The sequence below is a fragment of the Herpailurus yagouaroundi genome, unplaced genomic scaffold (assembly GCF_014898765.1).
Source record: "Herpailurus yagouaroundi ecotype Mexico unplaced genomic scaffold, PumYag 184, whole genome shotgun sequence".
Lineage (NCBI taxonomy): Eukaryota > Metazoa > Chordata > Mammalia > Carnivora > Felidae > Herpailurus > Herpailurus yagouaroundi.
Window position 1 is genome coordinate 22,694,683 of NW_024412415.1, and position 22,455 is coordinate 22,717,137.

General features: G+C 35.7%; 1 protein-coding gene across 13 annotated transcripts in view; it reads left to right on the plus strand.

Annotated features, from left to right (window-relative positions):
- TCF12 (transcription factor 12) overlaps positions 1-22,455 on the plus strand; it is a 396,860-nt gene that overhangs the window by 185,747 nt on the left and 188,658 nt on the right. For all 13 annotated transcript variants that reach the window (XM_040492789.1, XM_040492790.1, XM_040492788.1 and 10 more), the window contains one exon: positions 14,972-15,074. In XM_040492789.1, the coding sequence (XP_040348723.1) occupies positions 14,972-15,074 (103 nt within the window). The remainder of the gene's footprint in view (positions 1-14,971; positions 15,075-22,455) is intronic.

A 22,455-nucleotide genomic window follows, 5' to 3' on the forward strand; every position in this document is an offset into this window, starting at 1 on the left:
CTGGGTGGCTCAGTCAGTTAAGCATCTGACTTCAGCCCAGGTCATGATCTCATGGTTCATGAGTTTGAGCCTTGCATCGGGCTCTGTGCTCCCAGCTTGGAGCCTGCTTTGGAGTCTCTCTCTCTCTCTCTCTCTCTCTCTCTCTCTCTCTCCCTCTCCCTCTCCCTCTCCCTCTCCCTCTCCCTCTCCCTCTCCCCTTTCCCTGCTCAAGTCTGTCTCTTTCTCAAAAATAAATAAACATTTTAAAAAATTTAATATACAAGTCTCTGCTAAGAGGATCATTTTTAGTTTTCAGAAGCCCATTTATCATTCATCTCTAAAAGTTAGGCTTTGTATAACAGATATAGTCACAGAGTAGTTGCACCTACCTCACTTATCTGATGGTGATGCTTTTTTTTTTTTTTTTTTTTTTAAGAAAGTCCTAACATTTTAGCTGCTGAGAACTCTGCAAGAGAAACTATAAATCAGGAATCAGGAACACTGTCTTCCTCCAGTACTAGATAGAAGTAAAGTTTTCTCTCTTTGGCAGAGTATCTATATGGCACCTGTGGTACTTTAGCTAGGTACCTATCAGGAATTCCAGAGATCCAGGAACTGAAGAAGGGCATAATGGGTCTTTTTCTTAAAAGTCCTTTTGCATTCATTTGCTATGTCTGGGTAGCTTCAGTTCTGCAGAGTAAGTAACCAATTCTCTAAGGAAGATGAGGTGCCTCCTCTGACACTGTTTCTCTGGGTGAGCCTCAGTTGAAGTTGGATTTAAGGATCTAACCCTAAAGATTCCTACCTCTGTAGGAGATACATATATTTGTTGCTGTTGTTGTTGCAATCTTCATTGCCATTCAGATAAAATGCCTTAGTTTGTTGAAACAGAGTTACATAGCCTTTCTCTAGAGTTTTTGCCCCATTTCCTTATAATTGGCATGTCATCGTAAACTCCATCTTACATGGGGACACTCAACTGCTGGTCCTGGCATATAAATTTGCTTCTAGGTTTGTTGGGGCCTCTGTTTACTTTTTCACCAGGAACTATCTCAGCATCATTTGAAGGTTGCTACAGTTTATTCCCACTTTGGGCAAGGGGAGTATTCTATAAGAGGAATGAATGAATGTACTTGATATCCACTTACCAAAGGAAATTTTTCCATTTCCCATTTTGTTTGCTCTTTCTCCATCAGAATCCACAGGTTCACAAATTCTCAAAAGCTCTTATGACTGCCTCTGCTATTTCAAATACCACTTGCCTAGTTGGGTGTTAATTTTTTTTGTGTGTGTTTGTTTTGTTGTTGTTGCATGTTCCAGGCTTAATTCCTTTATCACTTGTGAATTACTGTTTGAACACACACTTTTCATTTTGTGTGGCTCTAGCCTGTCATTGAGCCATTTAATTCACAATAATTCTAAGGAGTAACAGTTATTACTAGAGAGGCAACATTGCATGGTGGGCTCTGGAGTCAGACTGCTTGGGTTGAGACCCATTCTGCTACTTACTGTTGGATATCATGTGAATTATGTAAATTTTCTGCACACATTTTCTTATCTATGTAATGGGAATAGTAGTTTGTGAGGTTGTGAGGATTGAGTAAAGCCTTTAACTCATGTTCTGGCAAATAGTATCATCAAATCTATGCTATTATGGTTGGCATAGGAAACCTTGAATTAGTTAGACTGAGTAAAAACTTCATGTGTATTCCTACAAGGAATCCCTGATCTTTCATCTGTGTCTCACTTACTTTTACCTTCAGGGAGATAAATCCAGGCCACGGATTTCCCACCCATATAAGCCAGTTGTCAAAAGAACATTCTTTCACTGTTAAACTTTTAATTCAGGCTTACCCTTAAATATGAGTGGCTTTAGTTTAGGAGCAGGAAATGGCTGGTTCATGGTCAGTATCACTGTAGCTGACAAGAGAATTCAAAAGTATTGTCCTATGGTATTACTAGGATATACATTGCTCTTTTAATCATGTCTGTTAGGCTTGTGGGGTCATAATCTAACAATCAACATCAGTCCACACTGTTATGTGGCTATAACAGCCTATTCGCTGAGCATCAAGACCTGATACTAGCAACAAACTAAAAATATTATTGTATTTCTGTCAAGTTTTGCTTGATCAACACCTGGAGTAATGGATGCAGTTTTATTTATAGAACCTTAAGATAAACTCAGGAGCCTAGAGAAGAGTAACTCATTTAACGAATGCGGTCTTGAATATTTATTATAGCAAAGGACTGCCTTTTAACCCAGGACAGACTGTTTTAGATAAGAAAAAAACTATGTAATTGAACTTATAAGTAAACACAATAAGTAATTGCAATTGCTTTGCTTTTTGCCATCTGGGAAGTCCATCACAAATTACATACAACTTTTAAGTAGACTTGGGAAGCTTTCTTTCCATAAGTTGGGGCTGTCTATTAGAACTTCATGATTCAGTATAAAATTGGAGACTTTTTTCTTAAATGAATGTATTTCTATCCTACAGAACAGTTTGGTAAGGTCTAGTAAACTTGAAGGTGTGCATACTCCTAGAGAAAATTTCACATAAATTTCCATGTTATATGCTAAAGTGTTTATGGTAGGCTTATCTTTAATAGGGAGAAATGGGAAATCCAAATACCATTGAAAGGAGAATGGATAGATAAATTGTGGTATGTTTATAAATTGAATATTATATAGTACCAACATGTCTATACCAGTGCTACATTTTTTCAGCATGTCAGTCTTACATATTGAATGTTAAGTGAGAAAGAAAAAAAGGATACTGTTTAGATAACATTTTAAAACATGCGGAATGGTGCTATATATTATTTAAGGAATATGCATATATAATAGAGTATTAAGTAATGCATGAAAGTGTTAAAAAGACAAATTTAGGGGCGCCTGGGTGGCTCAGTCGGTTGAGCGTCCGACTTCAGCTCGGGTCACGATCTCACGGTTTGTGAGTTCGAGCCCCGCGTCAGGCTCTGGGCTGATGGCTCAGAGCCTGGAGCCTGTTTCCGATTCTGTGTCTCCCTCTCTCTCTGCCCCTCCGCCATTCATGCTCTGTCTCTCTCTGTCTCAAAAATAAATAAACATTAAAAAAAATTTTAAAAAAAAAGACAAATTTAGGGTATTGTTTACTTTGGAGGGGAATTTGAGGCAGTTCCATAGGGGTTCAAACTATATTAGCAATGTTTTATTTGTTAAATTGTGGATACAAAGCTATTTGTTACATACATTTTTATATGTGTAAACTAGTTTAGAAACATTTAAAAATTGTAAGAAAATGTCCAAATTTTGTTGATTTTGCATCTCAGTTGAGATAGCATAGGAATCTTTTTTTTTCCTACAAAGTGGATGCTATTTCTGTACAATTATCAATTTTCTATAATGGGAGTATGGTACTTTAATCATGTTACAGGAAAAAAACTGAGGAACTATATATTTTTTAGGAAGCAATAAATGGTTTTCATAGAAATTTTAGAAAATATAGGCAAGAAAATTTAAGACTCTTTCTTAAGTTTTTTATTTATTTTTGAGAGGGAGAGAGTGCAGGGAAGAGGCAGAGAGAGTGAGAGAGAGTATCCCAATCAGGCTCCACGCTGTCAGCACAGAGCCCTGTGCAGGGCTTGAACTCACAAATCATGAGACCATGACCTGAGCCAAAATCTAGAGTCAGATGCTTAACTGGCTGAGCCACCTAAAACTCTTAATACATACAATTTTTCTAGTCGTTTTCTTATAAATTTTATGGAGGTTAAAAAAAGTCTAGGGGCGCCTAGGTGGCTCAGTCTGTTGGGCGTCTGACTTCAGCTCAGATCATAATCTCATGGTCCATGAGTTCCAGCTGCTTCGGGCTGTGTGCTGTCAGTTCAGAGCCTGGAGCCTGCTTCGGATTCTGTGTCTCCCTCTCTCTCTGCCCCTCCCCCACTCACGCTCTGTCTGTCAAAAAATGAATAAATGTTAAAAAAAAATTTTAAAAACGTTAGTTTATATACGAATTGATTTTTGCTTTTATTTTTCTCACCTTATAAAATAAACATTTATCATTTAACAAAATTTAACATATAGAAGCGGCGTTTTAAAACTGTTTAAAGGAAGTCTGGGTGGCCAGAGTTGTGGGATTGAGCCCTACTCTGGGCTCCTTGCTGAGCATGGGGCCTGTATGTCATTGCATTGAATGTCAGAACATTGTTTTGCTCATTTCCTTCTTGCAATTAGTTATTGCTTCTTAATGAATGGGTTTTAATAAAGTCATTTGTTCCTTGGTTTGATTTATTTGAATTGATTTCACAAATAGCAAATATTTAAAAATATTTATTGAGAAGTTATTATATGCTTAGTCTTAATCTGTTGACATACAGTAGTAGAAGATAAAAGCTTTATAAAATGTGTAAAATCTGAGACTTTTTTTGCAGTAGATTGCCATTTTAACACTTTTGTCTACTTTTCCCTGGTTATATATAGTATGTGAAAGGGACAATGAAAGAATTGGTTTTAAAAATGTGAACTTTTTAGATCTTAATGAAGTGCTAATGGTAGGAGGAGAAGAAATAAAATGAGCTAATATTATTTTGCCATGTACCAGGTTCCATGATTTACAAGATAATACGGACTAGTTCTTCTCAAACTTTAATTTGCATATGAATCCCCTGAAAATCCTTTGAAAATGTAGACTGTGAGTTTTTAAGTCTCAGATGCACTTAGAGGTTCTGCATTTAAATAGTCTCACAAACTGCCAGTACTGCTATTCTAGGCCCACATTTTTAGTACCAAGGATATAGACTAGTGCTTCTCAAACTATCTGTGGAGAACTACCTTTAAAAAAAAATATTATCTAATACATCATAGGCTAATACCTTTTGAAAATGCAAAAAGGATATATAGGAAGAAAAGTGGGTAAAATTATGTATTTAATGTGAATGTAATCTTTTTTCTTTTTATTGAGATATAACTGATACATATTAGTTTTCAAGTATATACCTAATTATTTGTTGTGTATATATATTGCAAAATGATCACCTCAAGTCTCCATAACCACACATAGTTACAAAATTGTTTTTCCCATGAGAACTTTTAAGATTCCCTCCTAGCAACTTTCAAATATACAATACAGTATTGTTAATCATAGTCAAAATGCTATACGTTACATCCCCAGACCTATTTATTTGATAACTGGAAGATTGTACCTTTTGCTCCCTTCACTCATATCTCCCATACGCTATCTCTGCCTCTGGTAACCACCCGTTTGTTCTCTGTAATTATGAACTTGGTTTTTGTTTTGTTTTGTTTTGTTTTGTTTTGTTTTGTTTTGTTTTGTTTTGTTTTGTTTTGTTTTGTTGTAAGGTTACACATCAATGGGATCATACAGTATTTGTCTTTCTCTGTTTGACCTATTTTACTTAGCATAATGCCCTTAAGGTCCATCTATGTTGTTGTGCACATGGAAAAATTTCCTTCCTTTTTACAACTAAAGAATATTCCACTGTGTGTGTATGTGTGTGTTTACTCACCTGTTTCTTTATTCTTCTATCAGTGGACCCTTAGATTGCTTCCATGTCTTGGTTTGTAAATAATGCTGCAGTGAACATGGGGATTCATAGTGTTTTTGTTTTCTTCAAATAAATACCCAGAAGTGGAATTGCTATATCATATTGTATTTCTAGTTGTAATTTTTTGAGGAACCTCCATACTGTTTTCTATAGTGGCTGTACCAATTCACACTCCCACTAAAAGTGCATGAGAGGTTTACTTTTTCTTCACATCCTCACCAGCACTTGTTATTTCTTGTCTTTCTGAAGATAGCCATTTTGAACAGGTAGAAGGTGATACCCTATTGTGGTTTTGATTTACATTTTCCTGATTAGTGATGTTGAGTACCATTTCATGTGCCTTCTGACATCTGTAGATCTGCTTTGGAAAAATGTATTCAGATTCTTTGCACATTTTTAAATCAGATCATTTGGGGTTATTTTGCTATTAAGTTGTATGAGCTCTTCCCCTCCCCCCCCCCTTTTATTGTAGTTGACCTACAACGTTACATTAATGTCAGGTGTACAACATAGTGATTTGACAAGTTTTTGTTATGCTATGCTCACAAGGGTAGCTACCATCTGTCACCATAGAAGACTTGTATGAGTTTTTTATATACTTTGTATATTAACCCCTTATCAGATACATGATTTGCACATATTATAATCCATAGGTTGGGGTGGGATTTTCATTTTGTTAATGGTTTTCCTTTGCTGTGCAGAAGCTTTTTAGTTTGATGTAGTCCCATTGGCTTATTTTTGCTTTTTGTTACCTTTGCTTTTGTTGTCAAACCCCAAAAAATCATCACCAAGAATGATGTCAAGGAGGTTACCTGTTATATTTTCAACTAAGAGTTTTATGGTTTTAGGCTTTTATGTTCTTTAATCCATTTTGAGTTAATTTTGTAATCTTTTAATAAATACTTTTTAAGTGTAAAGTCAGGATGTTAGTTTAGGAATAAACTAAATTAACAGATGTCCTAAAAATGTTACATATGTTGTACTGTATTTTATAGTATAATTTTTTAAGATAGATAATTTTCTAATTGAGTTTACTTTTCACTGTTTTTTAAATTTTTGTTCTAAATGGAGCATCCATTTCTGAACTGAAAGGAACTAACAGTCTATGTAAGTTTGGCTAGTTACTGAGAAGCAGCCAAAATCTAAACATTAGAAACCATCGACAGAATAGTATACTTCTTGTCTGGCATTACTGTCTGTAGTTTTGGGGAGAACCACATAATATGTGGGGCTAAAACAAACAAAATGAGTGGAATTCCTCTATGTAAGTATTGTTTTTCTGTATTCTTTCAAACATCAGTCGTTGGTGCTGCTTATTTATAATCTTACAAACTAACGTAATAGTACTCAATGACATTTTGCCATTGAATTTTTATATAGAAAATAGTTACAGTACATATGGGTTAATAATTTTTTGACAAAGTAATTTATTTTACATTCTTTTGTATTTGTAGTGAAAAGATATTCTTCACTTTTTCTGTTTCACGTGTTCATGGATTTATGATTTTGATATAGTCATTGGTGGAGAAATTAACTTTATAAATCTTTCAGGAGGATGGTAATTAAGAATTTAGAATTGAAAAACCTAGAATATGTAGACCTATAATATGGAAAAAGTTTTCTAGAATTAACTCTCTCAAAACCACCAAAACAAGATTTGCTCATCTTTTTTGAACTTAATATCAAGGAATTTAACAACTTCAAGGAGCAAGTCTTTTTTTATGTAACATAGAATAATGGTACAGAATAAGGGAAAACTTCTAATTAGAAGTTGATGATTCAGAGTTTAAGTCCGTTTGTTTTGTCATCTTGATTACTCTGAACTTTAGTTTTTTAATATGTAAAATGAGAATCTTGGCTACACTTGCCTCATATAATCAATCCACTATGAATGGATTATTAGGTATGTGGAATTCTTATTAACCTCAGTGCCGTTCCCTCACTTCCAGATCTTTAGCAAGACACTGAACTTCACTAGTGTCTTTTCATCTGTATGGTAGGTAAAATGAGTGTGAACTATATGGTGTATTAGGGCCCTAAAATCCTACGTAACATCTGGATTCAGTAATGTATTTTTTGCTTTTCTCATTTCAGTATTCTTTTTCGTGTGATGCCTGGAGATGTTTTGATTTCTCCATGTAGAGAATGAACTTTAAACAAGTAAAATGTAGAAACATTTCTGCTTGTAAACTTTCCAACACAACAAAGCTATAGGCCAGCACAAGAGAGCATCAACTTTGCTTCTGACAGATGGCATTAGCAGTTACTTGGATAAATTTGTGAACGTGAGTGGGCTTAACTTAGCATTGAACCTGTGTGAACTTTTTTAGGTGGTCCTCTGAAATCTCATGTTTACAAGTATTTCACGTCCCTGTGCTAAGCAGTATTTCATGTGTCCATCATATTTTTTGAGGATCCTTTTCACCTCTAAAAGATTTTGATTCTCCCTCTCCTCCCACCTGTGACAATTTAAGACTTTCTTTTCAGTCTGGGGTTATAGTAATTGTATGAAACCATGTCTTAGCATTCATAAATAAAGTTACCTGGAGGTTGGGGCGCCTGAGTGGCTCAGTCAGTTAAGCATCTGACTTTAGCTCAGGTCATGATCTCACTGTTAATGAGTTCGAGCCCCACATCGGGCTCTCTGCTGATAGCACGGAGCCTGCTTCAGATTTTTTTGTCTGCTTCTCTCTCTGCCTCTTCCCTGCTTTCTCTTCCCCCCCCCCCCCCCAGTCAAAAATAAATAGGGACGTCTAGGTGGCTCAATCAGTTAAGTGTCCAGCTTTGGCTCAGGTCATGATCTCGAGGTTTGTGAGTTTGAGCCTCACATCAGGCTCTTTGCTGATAGCTCAGAGCCTGGAGCCTGCTACAGATTCTGTGTCTCCTTCTCTCTGCCCCTCCCCCACTTGTGGTCTATTTCTCTCTCAAAAAATGAATAAACAAACAAACAAATAAATGTTAAAATAAAAGTTGCCTGGAGGGGCACTTGGCTGGTTCTGTAGGAAGAGCATGTCTCTTGATCCTAAGGTTGTAATTTTGAGCCCCACTTTGGATATAGAGATTACTAAAAAATTTAAAATTAAAAAACTTCAAAAAGTTACCTGGAAAGGTTATTCATCCTCAAGAAAAGCTTGAACACTTACTACATGCAAAATTCTGTGCCAGTCTCTTTTGGGATCATAAAGAGAAAACATTCTTCCTTCCAGGAATTTATGAACCTGGATGACAAAATCTATTTGTCAGGAAAATTTATTATGTATTAGCATCTGACCTGTTAAAGGATAACAGAATCTTAACCTGTTGAGTATTAAGTAGCTTTTTCATGTGTAAGCTTGATTCATTTAATTCATTCATTAAACTAACAGATTTTATTAGTTACATTCTGTGTGCCTGTTAATGTGCTTGTCACTAGTGATAGATATAGACAGTGTCCCTGCTTTCAGATAATAGACTACTGTGATCAAGTCAATTCACTTGTCTTTTTCATGGGTGCATTTTAATGGAGAGAGACAAATCACATTCAAGCATTTGTTTTAAAAAGTATAACATTCTTTATGTAGACATTTATTTTGGTAATTTATCATAGGTGTATATAAAGAAATATAATAAGACCACCATTTTTCTTTTAAACTTCATTTGCTATTGCTACTTATTTTTATTTCAATTTTACCTGTCTTTGAGATGTGACCATCCATTTGCATCCTAGTCTTGTCCAAAGCTTTCTGATGGCTTATAGCTTTTAACTGATGCTGCTGGCATTGACCACTTAGGAGCTATAGGATTTCAATACATGGTGCAAAATCCTGTGGCTCTCTAAATACCAAAGGTCTGTGGGTTCTTATTCAATCCAGTTAAATAAGCTAGTTTTTCATCAGCCTTCTTTCTGCTACGAGTTATTGGTTGTTCTATAGAAAAACTGATTGAACCTTTATAATATCTGAACCTCCGCAGCATTTAGCAGCTAAAATCTCCTATCCATCATTTATTGAGCAACTGCTGTGTATGCAATAGTCATTGTTCTGAGGATGTAATTATGAAAAAAACAGACACAGTCCATGCATTCTCAAAATTTGTTAGACAACAATTTCTAAATGAGATGATAAAATAGTGACCAGCGTTTATTGTATGCTTACTATGTGCCAGGCACTTTTCCATTTGGTACAGTATGTTAACTTGTTTACTTCTTACAACAACCCATGAGATGAAGATATTGTTATTATTCCAATTTTACAGATAATGAAACTGAGGCAAGAAAGATTGCTTTGCCTCGAGTCACACAGCTAGTATGTGTGGATGGAAAGATGGAATTCACATCTACCATTCTGGCTCAAAAATTCTACATTTATCCACTACACTGAACAGTGCAATTATAACAGCTAATTATGGTATAATTTAAATGGATAGTTAAGTAATTTCAATACCTTCTTTTCTGAGAAGGTAAATTTTTATTGAAATAGCCTTTTCCGGGGCGCCTGGGTGGCGCAGTCGGTTAAGCGTCCGACTTCAGCCAGGTCACGATCTCGCGGTCCGTGAGTTAGAGCCCCGCGTCGGGCTCTGGGCTGATGGCTCAGAGCCTGGAGCCTGTTTCTGATTCTGTGTCTCCCTCTCTCTCTGCCCCTCCCCCGTTCATGCTCTGTCTCTCTGTCCCCAAAAAATAAATAAACGTTAAAAAAAAAATTTTTTTTTAAATAAAAAAAAAAAAAGAAATAGCCTTTTCCTGCCCTTCCCTTTTTAACTATTGAAAAGAATTGGAAAGGATATTTTAAAATAGGGTTAGGCACTGGTTTTCATACAAAGAAATAGCAATATAGATTAGAAAAACCATGAGTCTGTTACCAACCTGGGAAGGTACTCTGTGGATTACACTTTATTTGATGGGTGAAATAAATTTTTTAAATGAAGTATTTAAAAAATTAACCAACAGTGAAAGTTCTTGTATTTTTGAGGAGACAAACCAGAGTAGAGTACTATTATGTAAACAATACTGGGTGCTTTTGTTTTTTTATTTGTGGCAGAAAAGATTTGACTTATTGTGTGTATTTTAAATTAGTTTAAAAATGGTGGAAGATCTGATTGACTGCGTCAGGTTTCTTGTCATATTATAGCAGGGATTAACATTTCTGAATTCTGTATCATGAAATGAACATGGAGAAAAGTACTAAATGCGTTTTTATAGAACATGTTTCACAATATAAAGATTTTGCAAAGTGTTATGCATTCATAGACGAGACTTTTTAAGATTTGCAAATTAAATTGTAGTTTAGACAGATTTTAAGTACAGAGTTGAACAGTTTTTGTAATCTGTGTATCAACTGATTTTATCAGTTACTGATTTTTTTTGAGTGCTTTCCATTTTTATCATTAAACAGGAACAGTAATTTTTTAGAGTACATTTGGAAATATTTTTATGGATTTAGCATACTATGACTAAAAAGCTGCTATGATAGATGATTTTGGTAATATTGTGCTATCCTATATAATGTACGTTTATCATCTCTTATGTACAAAAGTCTATTTTATTAATGGTTATTTTAATAGTAAAGCCATTTTACAGAATTGGCCATTTTTATTAACATAGTAATGTTCTGTCAATTTAAAATATGCACCTTGAGGGGCGCCTGGGTGGCTCAGTCGGTTAAGCGTCCGACTTCAGCTCAGGTCACTATCTCGCGGTCCTTGAGTTCGAGCCCCACGTCGGGCTCTGGGCTGATGGCTCGGAGCCTGGAGCCTGCTTCCAATTCTGTGTCTCCCTCTCTCTCTGCCCCTCCCCCGTTCATGCTCTGTCTCTCTCTCTGTCTCAAAAATAAATAAACGTTAAAAAAAATTAAAAAAATATGCACCTTGATAGTTCTGTATTTAATCTTACTGGCTTACTTCCTTTTCATCCTAAAATTGAAATAGCATTCATTTATCAATACCATTGACTGATCTGTTGGGCTTCATCTTAACAATTGCTTGCTTGTTTTTTATTCCCTTCTTTTTACTCTACCCCCTCCCTCAGGCCAGTCCCCTTTCCCTTATTTTCTCTACCCTCTAATATTCTGGCTGGCCACTGCATTATTCTGCTTTCTTCCCTGCTGTTCTGTTGCCCCAAAACTGTATTATGTATGGCATTCTTTCCTTTTGCCTTTTCTATCAGCATCCATCCCCATTACCTAAATCTGTGTGGTACTCATGGAGTCTGTTTAAACTCCAGGTCAACTAAATTTGTCTCATTAAAGTACTATTTGACATCTGTCTTCACCTTATAACTACATGGAGGAATACAGACCTACATACATAAAAATATTTTTTATTCTAATTGCTTTAGATCTTTTGCTTAACTGTGAGATTTCTTCCTAACATAATTCTCTGGAAACTTCTGGTATTTTTAATGTGGTTCTGGTTGAGGCAGGGTTGGGGCAAACCTGGCTATCACCTTCCTAGACTTGAATTTTTCTTCTATGTGAAAGAGATCTGTATTTCCAGATTGTTTATGTTCTTATTACTGGAAGTGTGGTCTGTGGGCCAGTAGCATCACATTACCTTTGTGTTAGAACTGCAGAATCTTAGGCCCCATTCTAGACCTTATGTTTTTCTCTCTCTTTTTTTTTAAAGTGTTTATTTTTGAGAGAGAGAGCACTAGCAGGGGTGGGGCAGAGAGAGAGAATTTGAAGCAGGCTCCAGGCTCCAAGCTGTCAGCACAGAGCCTGGTGTGGGCTCGAACTCACAAACCATGAGATCATGACCTGAGCCGAAGTCAGTTGCTTAACTAACTGAGCCACCCAGGCACCCCTAGACCTTATGCTTCTTAATCTGTATTTTAACATGATCTCCGGTCAGTTGATATGAATATTGAAGTTTGCAAAACACTGTTCTAGGTATCATCCAGCTAGTTGACACATTAACAAGCTGACAGATAACTGTACTTTTCTAGAACTAATCTTAAAAATGTGACCTATAGTGATCTTATTTAAATGTTTATAAATTAGTTTTTAACTGTGCATCTTGGTTCATGAAAAGTTCTGTTCTGGTAGATATCACTACGACTTTGTGGAAAGAATGATGAATAATCTAGAAACAGTAGCTAGTTCATCTTTCAGGTGAAGTTTTGGTATATATTAGATCCAAAACTATGTCAGTCTTTTATAAGTCCGTTTTCTTTGTCCTGTCCTCTTGCATCAGTTTGCATCTGTGGATGAGGTACTATTTCTCTTTGCCTCTTGGGCTGTAACTTTTCAAGAAAATTGTATACATTAAGATGAACTTTTGAGGTGTAGGGAAAATGTTCAAATTTCTATTAATTTTTGATCTTACATGAGCAAAATTATGCCTTACCGAAGTTTGATATGCAAATCTTGTATGTATTAAAAAAAGTTTCTAGACTACTTCTCTGTCATGCAGTATGACAATCCCAGAATTTATCAGTAGACTGGAAAATAATCTTGTAGTAAATTCTGTACTGTGTCCTGCAGAATATGGATGCCCATGGATAAGGGATAGTACTTACTATTATTTATGTGTGGTTGGTAGTAAAATAATTTCTGTGTTCTTTGAGCACATATTAATGGAAGCCTAAAGATAACTATCCTCTCTATTAATCTATGTTACACATAATCTTTGAAGTTAATATACTATGTGTGTGTCATCATTTGATTGTTACCCTAAAACTTAGATCTAGTTGTATTCTTGTGCTTTAGGAGATAGTTTTTAAAAACTTGAATGTTTTATTTTTATGGTCAGGATAGAAAAAAGTTCTTTTTTGGTACTTCAAGAATGAAGAGTTCTGAGAGCATACAGAATTAATCTTTTGCTGTTCTTTTGCATTTAAGTGAAGTGTGAACAGCGTGGCTCACCTACAAACACATTTCTCTTGGCGTTTTTCTGGAGTAATATCATTGTGTAATGATGTTAAACACTGGTTCAGTGAGTGTTTTGTAGGTTTCAGTGCCTTGTTTTTACTTACATACCTAAAAGTGGCAGGGGGAGGAAGTGGCAGAAATACCCAGATGTCTGTGAGATAGTGACATGTCACTTAGCACCTCAAGAGTGTTAAGTTTTAAACAACAAAAGTAAACTCCAAGGAGTGACCTTAGCTAGGAGCCATTGTGTTTTGTATAAGCCTCTACTGCATGTGGCTGTGACAGATGAGACTTTCCTTGTGGTTACCAGAGGACATCCTTGTGGTCATAACCAAGTTGTAAATGTCACCTAGATTCTTCTTGTATGTCTGTCACATGTGTATCAGTAATTCTAAAGTAGGTAAAAATGAAACAAAGATTCATCTGGGAGTTAGCACTCCCAGAAGATTAGTTTTAAAACAGAACAGCAGAAGGAGTTGTGACATGCATCCATAAGCAATTGTAATGATTTGACAGTTACTTAGCCCTCAGTTCCTAGCCCTTTGGTTGAACTGACAGCATGCCTGCAAAGATAGTGAGGCCTGTTTCAGCCCCATTAATGTCTTCTTGAATGTTAGCCTGCGGTCTCGGTAATGATAAATGTTCAGTGATTGATGATTTTATAATCCCAGGGGATTCTGGGTGTTTTCTGTTTCTGGGAGCCAAGGCAGTTTGTATTCTTGTTTGGGCCTCTAGGAGGTTTTTCTGATTTTTACTGAAACCATCGTAAGTTAGCAGAAGGGTAGGTATCCACCCGAGGTTTAATTAACCAGGATTCAAAGCCGTGTTTAAAAACAGTATGACTTTGTACTTAGTATGTGTGAGACTGAGAACCAGAAGAGTTTTTAATCCACAGAGCTTTTGTAACATTTATTTGTAAACGTTAGTATCTTTTTCCTCCTTTGCTTTTAAAAAACATGTTTTAAGTTATAAGGAGAAATTTAATAACAGCTCTTGTGAGATAATAACATTAGTTTTATTGTTTTCATGGTGTACAATTTCATTTTTAAAACTCGTAAGAATTTAAATCAGCTATTTTTAATAAATGTTTTCCTTTTTACATGATTCAGTTTCTCTAGCAGTATATCTTGTTATACTAGTATCAAAAGAGTACAAACAGATCTTTTTTGTTAAATATTTGTTTGCCATTTAGGAAAGGATTCAATTCTAATATACTGATTGTAGATTATTTTAGTATTTTAAATAATTGGTAGGGTTTAGAGACAGAATGGAGGGTAGAGATAAACTTTTTCCTTATTTATTACAACTTAAAAATATATTTTCTTTATCCTTTAAAAAAAAAAGATGAACTATAGAACTTTCCTTTTGGATGTAAAGAGTTCCTAGGGCTAATTTTCTTTAAGATCATTAAGAAACTACTTTAAAACCTTAAAAGGAATAAAAGGAGCATTTCTCTTTAGTTTTTCAAGTAATGAACAAGGAATTTGATTAGGAATGACCATTTGTAAGTCTGTATATTAATTAGATGAGTGTCATTATGCTCAATTAGCAGGACTGCCAAATAATCTCTTTAATACTCCGGTCTTTTTTTTTCCCCCTAGGGTTTTACAGACAGCCCTCATTACAGTGATCACTTGAATGACAGTCGATTAGGGGCCCATGAAGGCTTGTCCCCAACACCTTTCATGAACTCAAATCTGATGGGTAAGTTGGTAATTCTCTTCAAGGAGTCTTCACAAAGCCTCTTTGGTCAGAGACATTTTTTATCCCCTTGTCCAGGAAATACACATCTGTATCTAGAAGAAAGTTCCTGTGTTTCTAGGGGCATCCAGGCTTTCCTTATTCAGCTCATTTTGAGGAGCAAGCATTCAGAAAAAGCATCAGTATCAAAAAAAGAAGTAGTAGTGTTTTAACTGTCAGTTTTGGCAATGTCTTTGTGACATCAGGCATTATATGTTTTCTGCTTTCTGGGCAGAAATGTCTTTCGGAGACATTTGTAATTGACTATTTGTCTTAACAGTCATTTATACGTGTGGCAATAAAAAATATGACAAAGTAGTGATTTTAAGCAGATTTTACTTATGTTGGACAATATGTCTTTTGGCACTATATAATTAAAACTTAATAGTACACTTAGATGTTGGCAGCATTTGTTTTAAGTACTTGGGTTCATATTGGGGATTTTGAAAGTTGTGTTCTGCAATAGTGAAGTTGTATTTTGAAGGATATTACCTGCCACCCAAACCTGATTATTATATTTGGCAAAACCTTTAAGGTTAGCTTTTCTTTTTTTCCCCCCTACTCCCTGCAAAACACCACTGTCTCCCTCCTTTCTTGCTTCCTCATATGAAGGTTTTTAGCTGTTCAATCTGAAATGATAAGCCCAAGTTGTTGGGTTTTTTCCCCCCTCCTACTTTGGATGCCACTCTTTTTCTTTAAAAACAGTAATTTTACCTTTTTTGCAGAGCCGGATTAAAAAGAATTTCAGCTTTATGACATGATTTTTCCTTCTTGTTTCTGCTGGGCCTGAGCACATTAGAAAGCTTTGTTTAATCTATTTTAGTTGTTGTCATTGGCGTCATGTAAATATGGAAGTTTGTGTAATTGACATTAATTTCATTACTTTATTTGTTAAGGACATGACCTATATTGTGATCTTAGAATTGTCCTTTTAAGACACAGCCATGCTAATCTAAATGGATTACCCAAATCCAAAATCCTGGTGGTCTGCAATTTCTTTATAAATGGTTTTGCTTTGCAAAGTCTTTTTTTAATTACCTTATCCTCCATGAAGTGTTGAGGACACAGTCTGATATTCTAGTGTGGATTTTGCCTAAAGCAGTTACCAGTTTAAAGCCAGAATCATTGAATATGACACAATAGTAAAAACTCTAATGAGCAGTAAAACTTGTGTTTAAAATGACAGTTTGTTTTAACGTAAATGCAAATGAAAACCACATTATTCCAGGTAAAAATCAATATTAAACTGAGAACAAAATAATTATCCTTGCATTTAGCCAGGGAAAACTTTCCGGTTTATCTTTTTAATTTTCTATTGAACTTACCATCAAAGTAAAATAGATGTGACACTCCAAATAATTTCTTTTTGTAGTGTATCTTTTTCCCAAGTAGCATTTAATTTATTATAAATATGGTAGAGCAAGCTCTAGTCAGTGCTGTTGTAATTTCAGATTGAACTAAGCTTTCTTAATTGAGGCTATACTTCTTAGAAGTGAAAAATCAGACCTTACTCCTTTTTATGTTTATGCAATTTACCTTTATTCTTAGCTCACAGATATGATTTTTAAGCCCAGTGGAATTGCATCATTAGCATAGCTTTGAGCCAAGGTGACTGTTAAAGTTGTGGGAAGTAAATGAATTCTGAGAAGTGTGCATGTCAGTCACTTGCTCTGAGCAGCTGTTGACTAAAAATATTTCTGTAATTCAGTTTGAGGTAACATTTTCTTAGTTGGAGCAATTATGAAAATGTGCTTCTTGGTTTCTTCAGTTTACAGATAATTATTACAAATCTTTTAATAGTCATACATACTCTGTGTATAACATCAACATCTAAAATAAATCTGGAAACATTATGAAAACCCAAATTTAGGGGTGCCTGGGTGGCTCAGTCAGTTGAGTGTCTGGCTTCGGCTCAGGTCATGATCTCGTGGTTCATGAGTTCAAGCCCGCATCGGGCTCTGTGCTGACAGCTCGGAGCCTGGAGCTTACTTTGAATTCTGTATCTCGCTCTCTTTCTGCCCCTCCCTGCTCACACACTGTTTCTCTCTCAAAAATAAACGTTGAAAAAAAAACAAAAAACCCTCAAATTTATAAACAGATTGATCCCTTCACAGTATGAGTGAAAAAATCTGGATTCATCTGAACTACACTGCACTGTTAATATGCAGCTATACATTTTCATTGTAAATTTTAACTATCTAATCTTAAAAATGTTAATTTACCTATAAGGAAGGAGAAAATAACCCTGAAAATATTAGGCAGGTATGTTCAAAAGGATTTCACCGGTCATTGGTAATACCTAATTTACTATACTTCTTCCCTTTATTTTCAATAAAATGATCACATGAGGTATCTAACAGTTTAAGGAATCTGAATGACAGTAGCTTTGGAAATGAATTTCTCCTAAATTTTAGAGCAGTTCTGTACAGCAACAGGCAATCCTACTTGATGTGAGCTGAAGTAAATGAACTGTTAGATACTCAAATATGTAGGTTTATAGTGCTCGATATAGTGTACGGATAGATTCACTCTTATAGCCTTTTGGTAATTTAAAGGAATTTCAGACTAAAAACCTATGTTGTTAAAGCATGACTGAGACATGCATAGCAGTATGGGAAGCATTCGGAACTGTAGATACCTAATCATCATTACAGGTAATACTTCAGAGTAATGCTGTAAATGATGACTGCTTAGAAACAGTTAAAGCTAATAGGAAAGCAGTAACATATTTCATCATTGCTGTCAACATATAAAAATACCATTAAGAGGGGGGATAGAATCATATGCTAGGGAATATTGTTATTTTTCGTATTATGTTCAACCATAAGCACATTTGCCTGAAGAAATAATGGATTATAAAGTGCCACTGTCTTTCATGATGGAGCTCTCAAACACTTTAATGATTTTGCACATTGCAAAAATGAGAAATTTTGTCTAACAAGGGTTGATAATGATTCAATAATAAACAATTTACTACAGAAAAATGCATTTCTATATTCATTTAGATATTTTGAAGTGTTTTACATAGGAAATAAAGCTATTATGTTGGATCAGTTAGTGTTTCTTTTTAATGAATTCCAGAATTATCCCATTGATTTGTCATTATGGAAAAAAGGGCTTTCTTATGTTTCAAGTGAAATAAATACATCCTTTTGGCACATCACTAAGTAATTAGCATCAAACGGTCCTGTACTCTATTATAGGAAAGCTGCAAAGCTTTGACAGTAGCCCTGAATTGCAGTAATATCACCAGATAATCTTATGTATTTCTAGCCTCTTGCGGCTTTAGTCCATTTCTTTACCCTTAGTTCTCTCACTGATTTTAGTAAGATTTGCTTTCCTTTACCTGTTGTTGATTAGGTATATTTTTGGTGATGGTAGGACCAGTTTGTTAATTGGATATAGAAATGAATTATTTCAAAAAATTGTCTACCTTCAATTTCCAAGTGATTATGGGATGAGCTACTCTTATCTTTCTACCTCTCCTTGTTTTTCAAAGCCTTACTTATTTTGGACTATATGTGTGTATGTTGTCAATGGGAATTTTAAGGCGAGATTATATCACTTCAATATTACTTTTTTTCTGAGACTTTCAGTTGTATTCCTTTCTGAGACTTATTCTGCCTCTAGAGATGTTTTCTTAATATTTTATCTGTTGAAGAGTGAAAGCAGCATGTGAAGGGTATAGGGGGAAATGTGGGGCCAAGAGGAGATGTAGGTTTTATTCCAGATCCTTAAAATTACCTTTCTGATAGGATATTGCTGGTTGATCTGAAAGGTCTTCTGCAGGTCTAGAATTTTATAGTTCTAAAATCTCATGTATCTAATATCTTTTATCCAACCCTGAAAAAGACTTCAACTGGAATTAGAATTGCTGTTTTGCAAATGATAAAACTAAGGCACAGGAAAATTAAGTGTTATTTTTCCCCTGAGGGCACAGAACCAATAAGTGGCAAAACTGAATATAGAATCCATGTCTCCTGACTCCCAAGTATTGTTTCCATTAGGCATGTCAGGTATTTGTTCTTTCTATGCTCCCAGGTTTTTACTAGCTCATCGTTTTCCTACACTCTAATTATGGAGACCCTGGTCTGCAGAAATGACCAGGAAAAAATGGTTCTATAGCTATATAACTTTGGGACACATTGTACATCATGTGCCCCTTCTTAAGAGATTCATATTGTGCTTTGGGATATTAAAGTCTCTGGAAACAACAACACCAAAAAAACAGGAGGAAAAGCTTATTTAACTTTGGTCATCTCATCACATCCTAGATTCAGATGACACACAGAAGCCTTCTTGTATAAAGGATCATTAGCCTTTGAGGAACTAGTTTTCCATGAGGCACACACTGAGCAATACTTATAGATTGTTTTATGGGGAAAATAAAAGATAATACATGAAAAGTTGTCTGAAATGTAAGATGGCACAATGTTAATGATATTGCTGTATATATTTTTATAACTTATTTTAGACATCTTAGCTAATATAGGTTGGGTTGAGTTGTTCAAATACAGTATTGTTAAGTCTTTTTAGCAGACTTACTTGAATTATAAATAAACCAACTGTCCTTCCTTTCATGTTGGAGTCTGTTTGCTCAGCTCGTCTACCCTTCTTTTTTTTTTTTATTCAAAAAAAAATTGTTTATTATGAGAGAGGGGGAGAGAGAGAGAATCCCACGAGTTGCAGAGAGAGAGGGAGTGCAAAACCCAGAGTGGGGCTTGAGCTCACCTGATGCAGAGCTTGAACTCATAAACCATGGTATCATGACCTGAGCTGAAGTGGGACGCTTAACGGACTGAGTCACCCAGGCACCTGTCAGCCCTACCCGTTCTTTACCTCAGAGTTTAAGGGGCCCCCTCTAATAGCAGCTACCACATTATTTTCATTTTATTATGGATTCAGTAGGTTTCTATGGGCTTGTCTGGGAATGTAAACCCAAGTACACTTTTTTCCTATATATTTGCTCTTTTCACCTCTTCTGTATACTTGATCTTGCCTGCAGTATAATTTCTGATTAATCCAGAGTTCTTCTAGAGTTAAAAAAAAAATGTAGAATCACCATTTTAAGAATATCAAGGCACAGTAAGTAGAACTCTGGCCTCAAAAGATTTCTAAGTGTGGGGTACCTGGGTGGTTCAGTCGGTTAAGCAGCTGACTCTTCGTTTTGGCTCAGGTCATGCTCTTGCGGTTGGTGCGTTCAAGCCCTACATTGGGCTCTGTGCTCACAGTGCAGAGCCTGCTTGGGATATTCTCTTTTTCTGTTTTTCTCTTCCTCTCCCCCCCCCAAAATAAATAAACTTTAAAATAAAAAGATTTATAACTTTGATGTATATGAAATTCCTTCACTAGAATAGTTAATGAAAATGATTAATGTTTAACAATTAATGATTAACAATTAATGATAATTGTGCTTAGGGGAAACAGTGTAGTTTAGTACCTGGTTTGACAGTATTTCATAAGGATGATACTTATGTTTTATTAACTCAAGTCTCAGGAAAGGATATGGATTACATATTCATTGATTTTTATTCTCTGTTCTTTGGCTACTTACAAACAAAATGTTGGCACTGAGAAACTTGAATAAAAAAATCCTAGTTACCATTGAAGAAACCAAAGCCAAGAAAAATGAAGTGAGTAGTTAAAGAAACCTTGGACCCAACCCTCTTCATTCTAATTTAGCTCATATCCCCTTTCTCCTACACTGCTTTTTTTCTTTTTTACCTCTGTCGAGCATTTTTTCCACATTCTAGCTCTTAATATCTTTTTCTTCCTCATGAATATCTTTTTCTTTCTTCTGCTACTGCTTAGACCAGTCTGAATTAACCAGTCTGAATTGTTGAATACATCCCTCTTTCTCCTTCATGTATCCGTTCATGCCTTTTTTTCTGCCTTTTAATGTGTGAAAATAGCATATGGCAGAATATGAAAGTAAGGTTCAGTCTGTCTTTACAGACTTTGCTGTTTTAATGTGGTAGGGGAAATAATTTTGATAATTATTACACATGTTAGAAGGGGAGTGATACAAAGAAGTTTTTACAGAAATTCAGAAGAAATCAAAATAAGGCAGAGCCAGAAGTGAACAGGGAAAGTTTTTTATTGTGGAGTAACATGATCTAGTGTATTAGTCAGGACTCTTTTCCTTACAAATGACAGAAATGAACTTAAACTGTGTTCAATAAAAAGTACTGAGTCACATATTGCAGACAGCTGAAAATAGATTGATTTTAGACATGGCAGATCCAGGTGTTCAAACAATGTCATCAGATCCCTTACTTTACCCTTAAAAGTTTTTGTTGGGAGAATGGGATAAAATTGGAGAGGCAAAATGGGCCAAGAAAGTGGAATACGGAAGGGGGTGCTTCTGTGTCTTACTCTGTACTTATAGTTCCCTCACTCCATTCTTTGCAAATTGTTGTAAATTGACCCTTCTGGCTCCCATTTTACAGGATACCTTATTCCTTAGTGGTTTGGAATGTTTTCTTTCAATGTAGTTATGTTTTTTTTTTTTTAATTTTTTTTTCAACTTTTTAAATTTATTTTTGGGACAGAGACAGACAGAGCATGAACAGGGGAGGGGCAGAGAGAGGGAGACACAGAATCGGAAACAGGCTCCAGGCTCTGAGCCATCCAGAGCCCGACGCGGGGCTCGAACTCACGGACCGCGAGATCGTGACCTGGCTGAAGTCGGACGCTTAACCGACTGCGCCACCCAGGCGCCCCATATTTTTTTTTAAATAATATTCTGCTCCTAGCAACATTGTCTCTTTCCATATCCCTACTTTGCCTTCACAACCCGAAAAGCAGCCTCTTTTCCATAGTTAAAATGACCTGCTACCCGTTCTTTCAGAAATCATTCTTATGAGCCAAAGATTAGCTAATGTTTTTGTTTGTTTTTTAGGCCTACCCAGTCTGGGAAAGACCAGGGTAGTTAGTACTTGAAAGAGGTTTCAGAGTTTCAGGAGTACTTCTGTATAGATTCAGATCCCTTTTATCTAAGCATAATTAATCCTGGAATGAATTACTTAGAAGAATTAGTTAGAATTACATAAAAGAAATGCTGAAATTTCAGAAGATAGAGGAAAAAAATGTTTGATTGGGACTTTATTTGAAAAGTAAAACTAATGGGGCGCCTGGGTGGCGCAGTCGGTTGAGCGTCCGACTTCAGCCAGGTCACGATCTCGCGGTCCGTGAGTTCGAGCCCCGCGTCAGGCTCTGGGCTGATGGCTCAGAGCCAGGAGCCTGTTTCCGATTCTGTGTCTCCCTCTCTCTCTGACCCTCCCCCGTTCATGCTCTGTCTCTCTCTGTCCCAAAAATAAATAAATGTTGAAAAAAAAATAAAAAA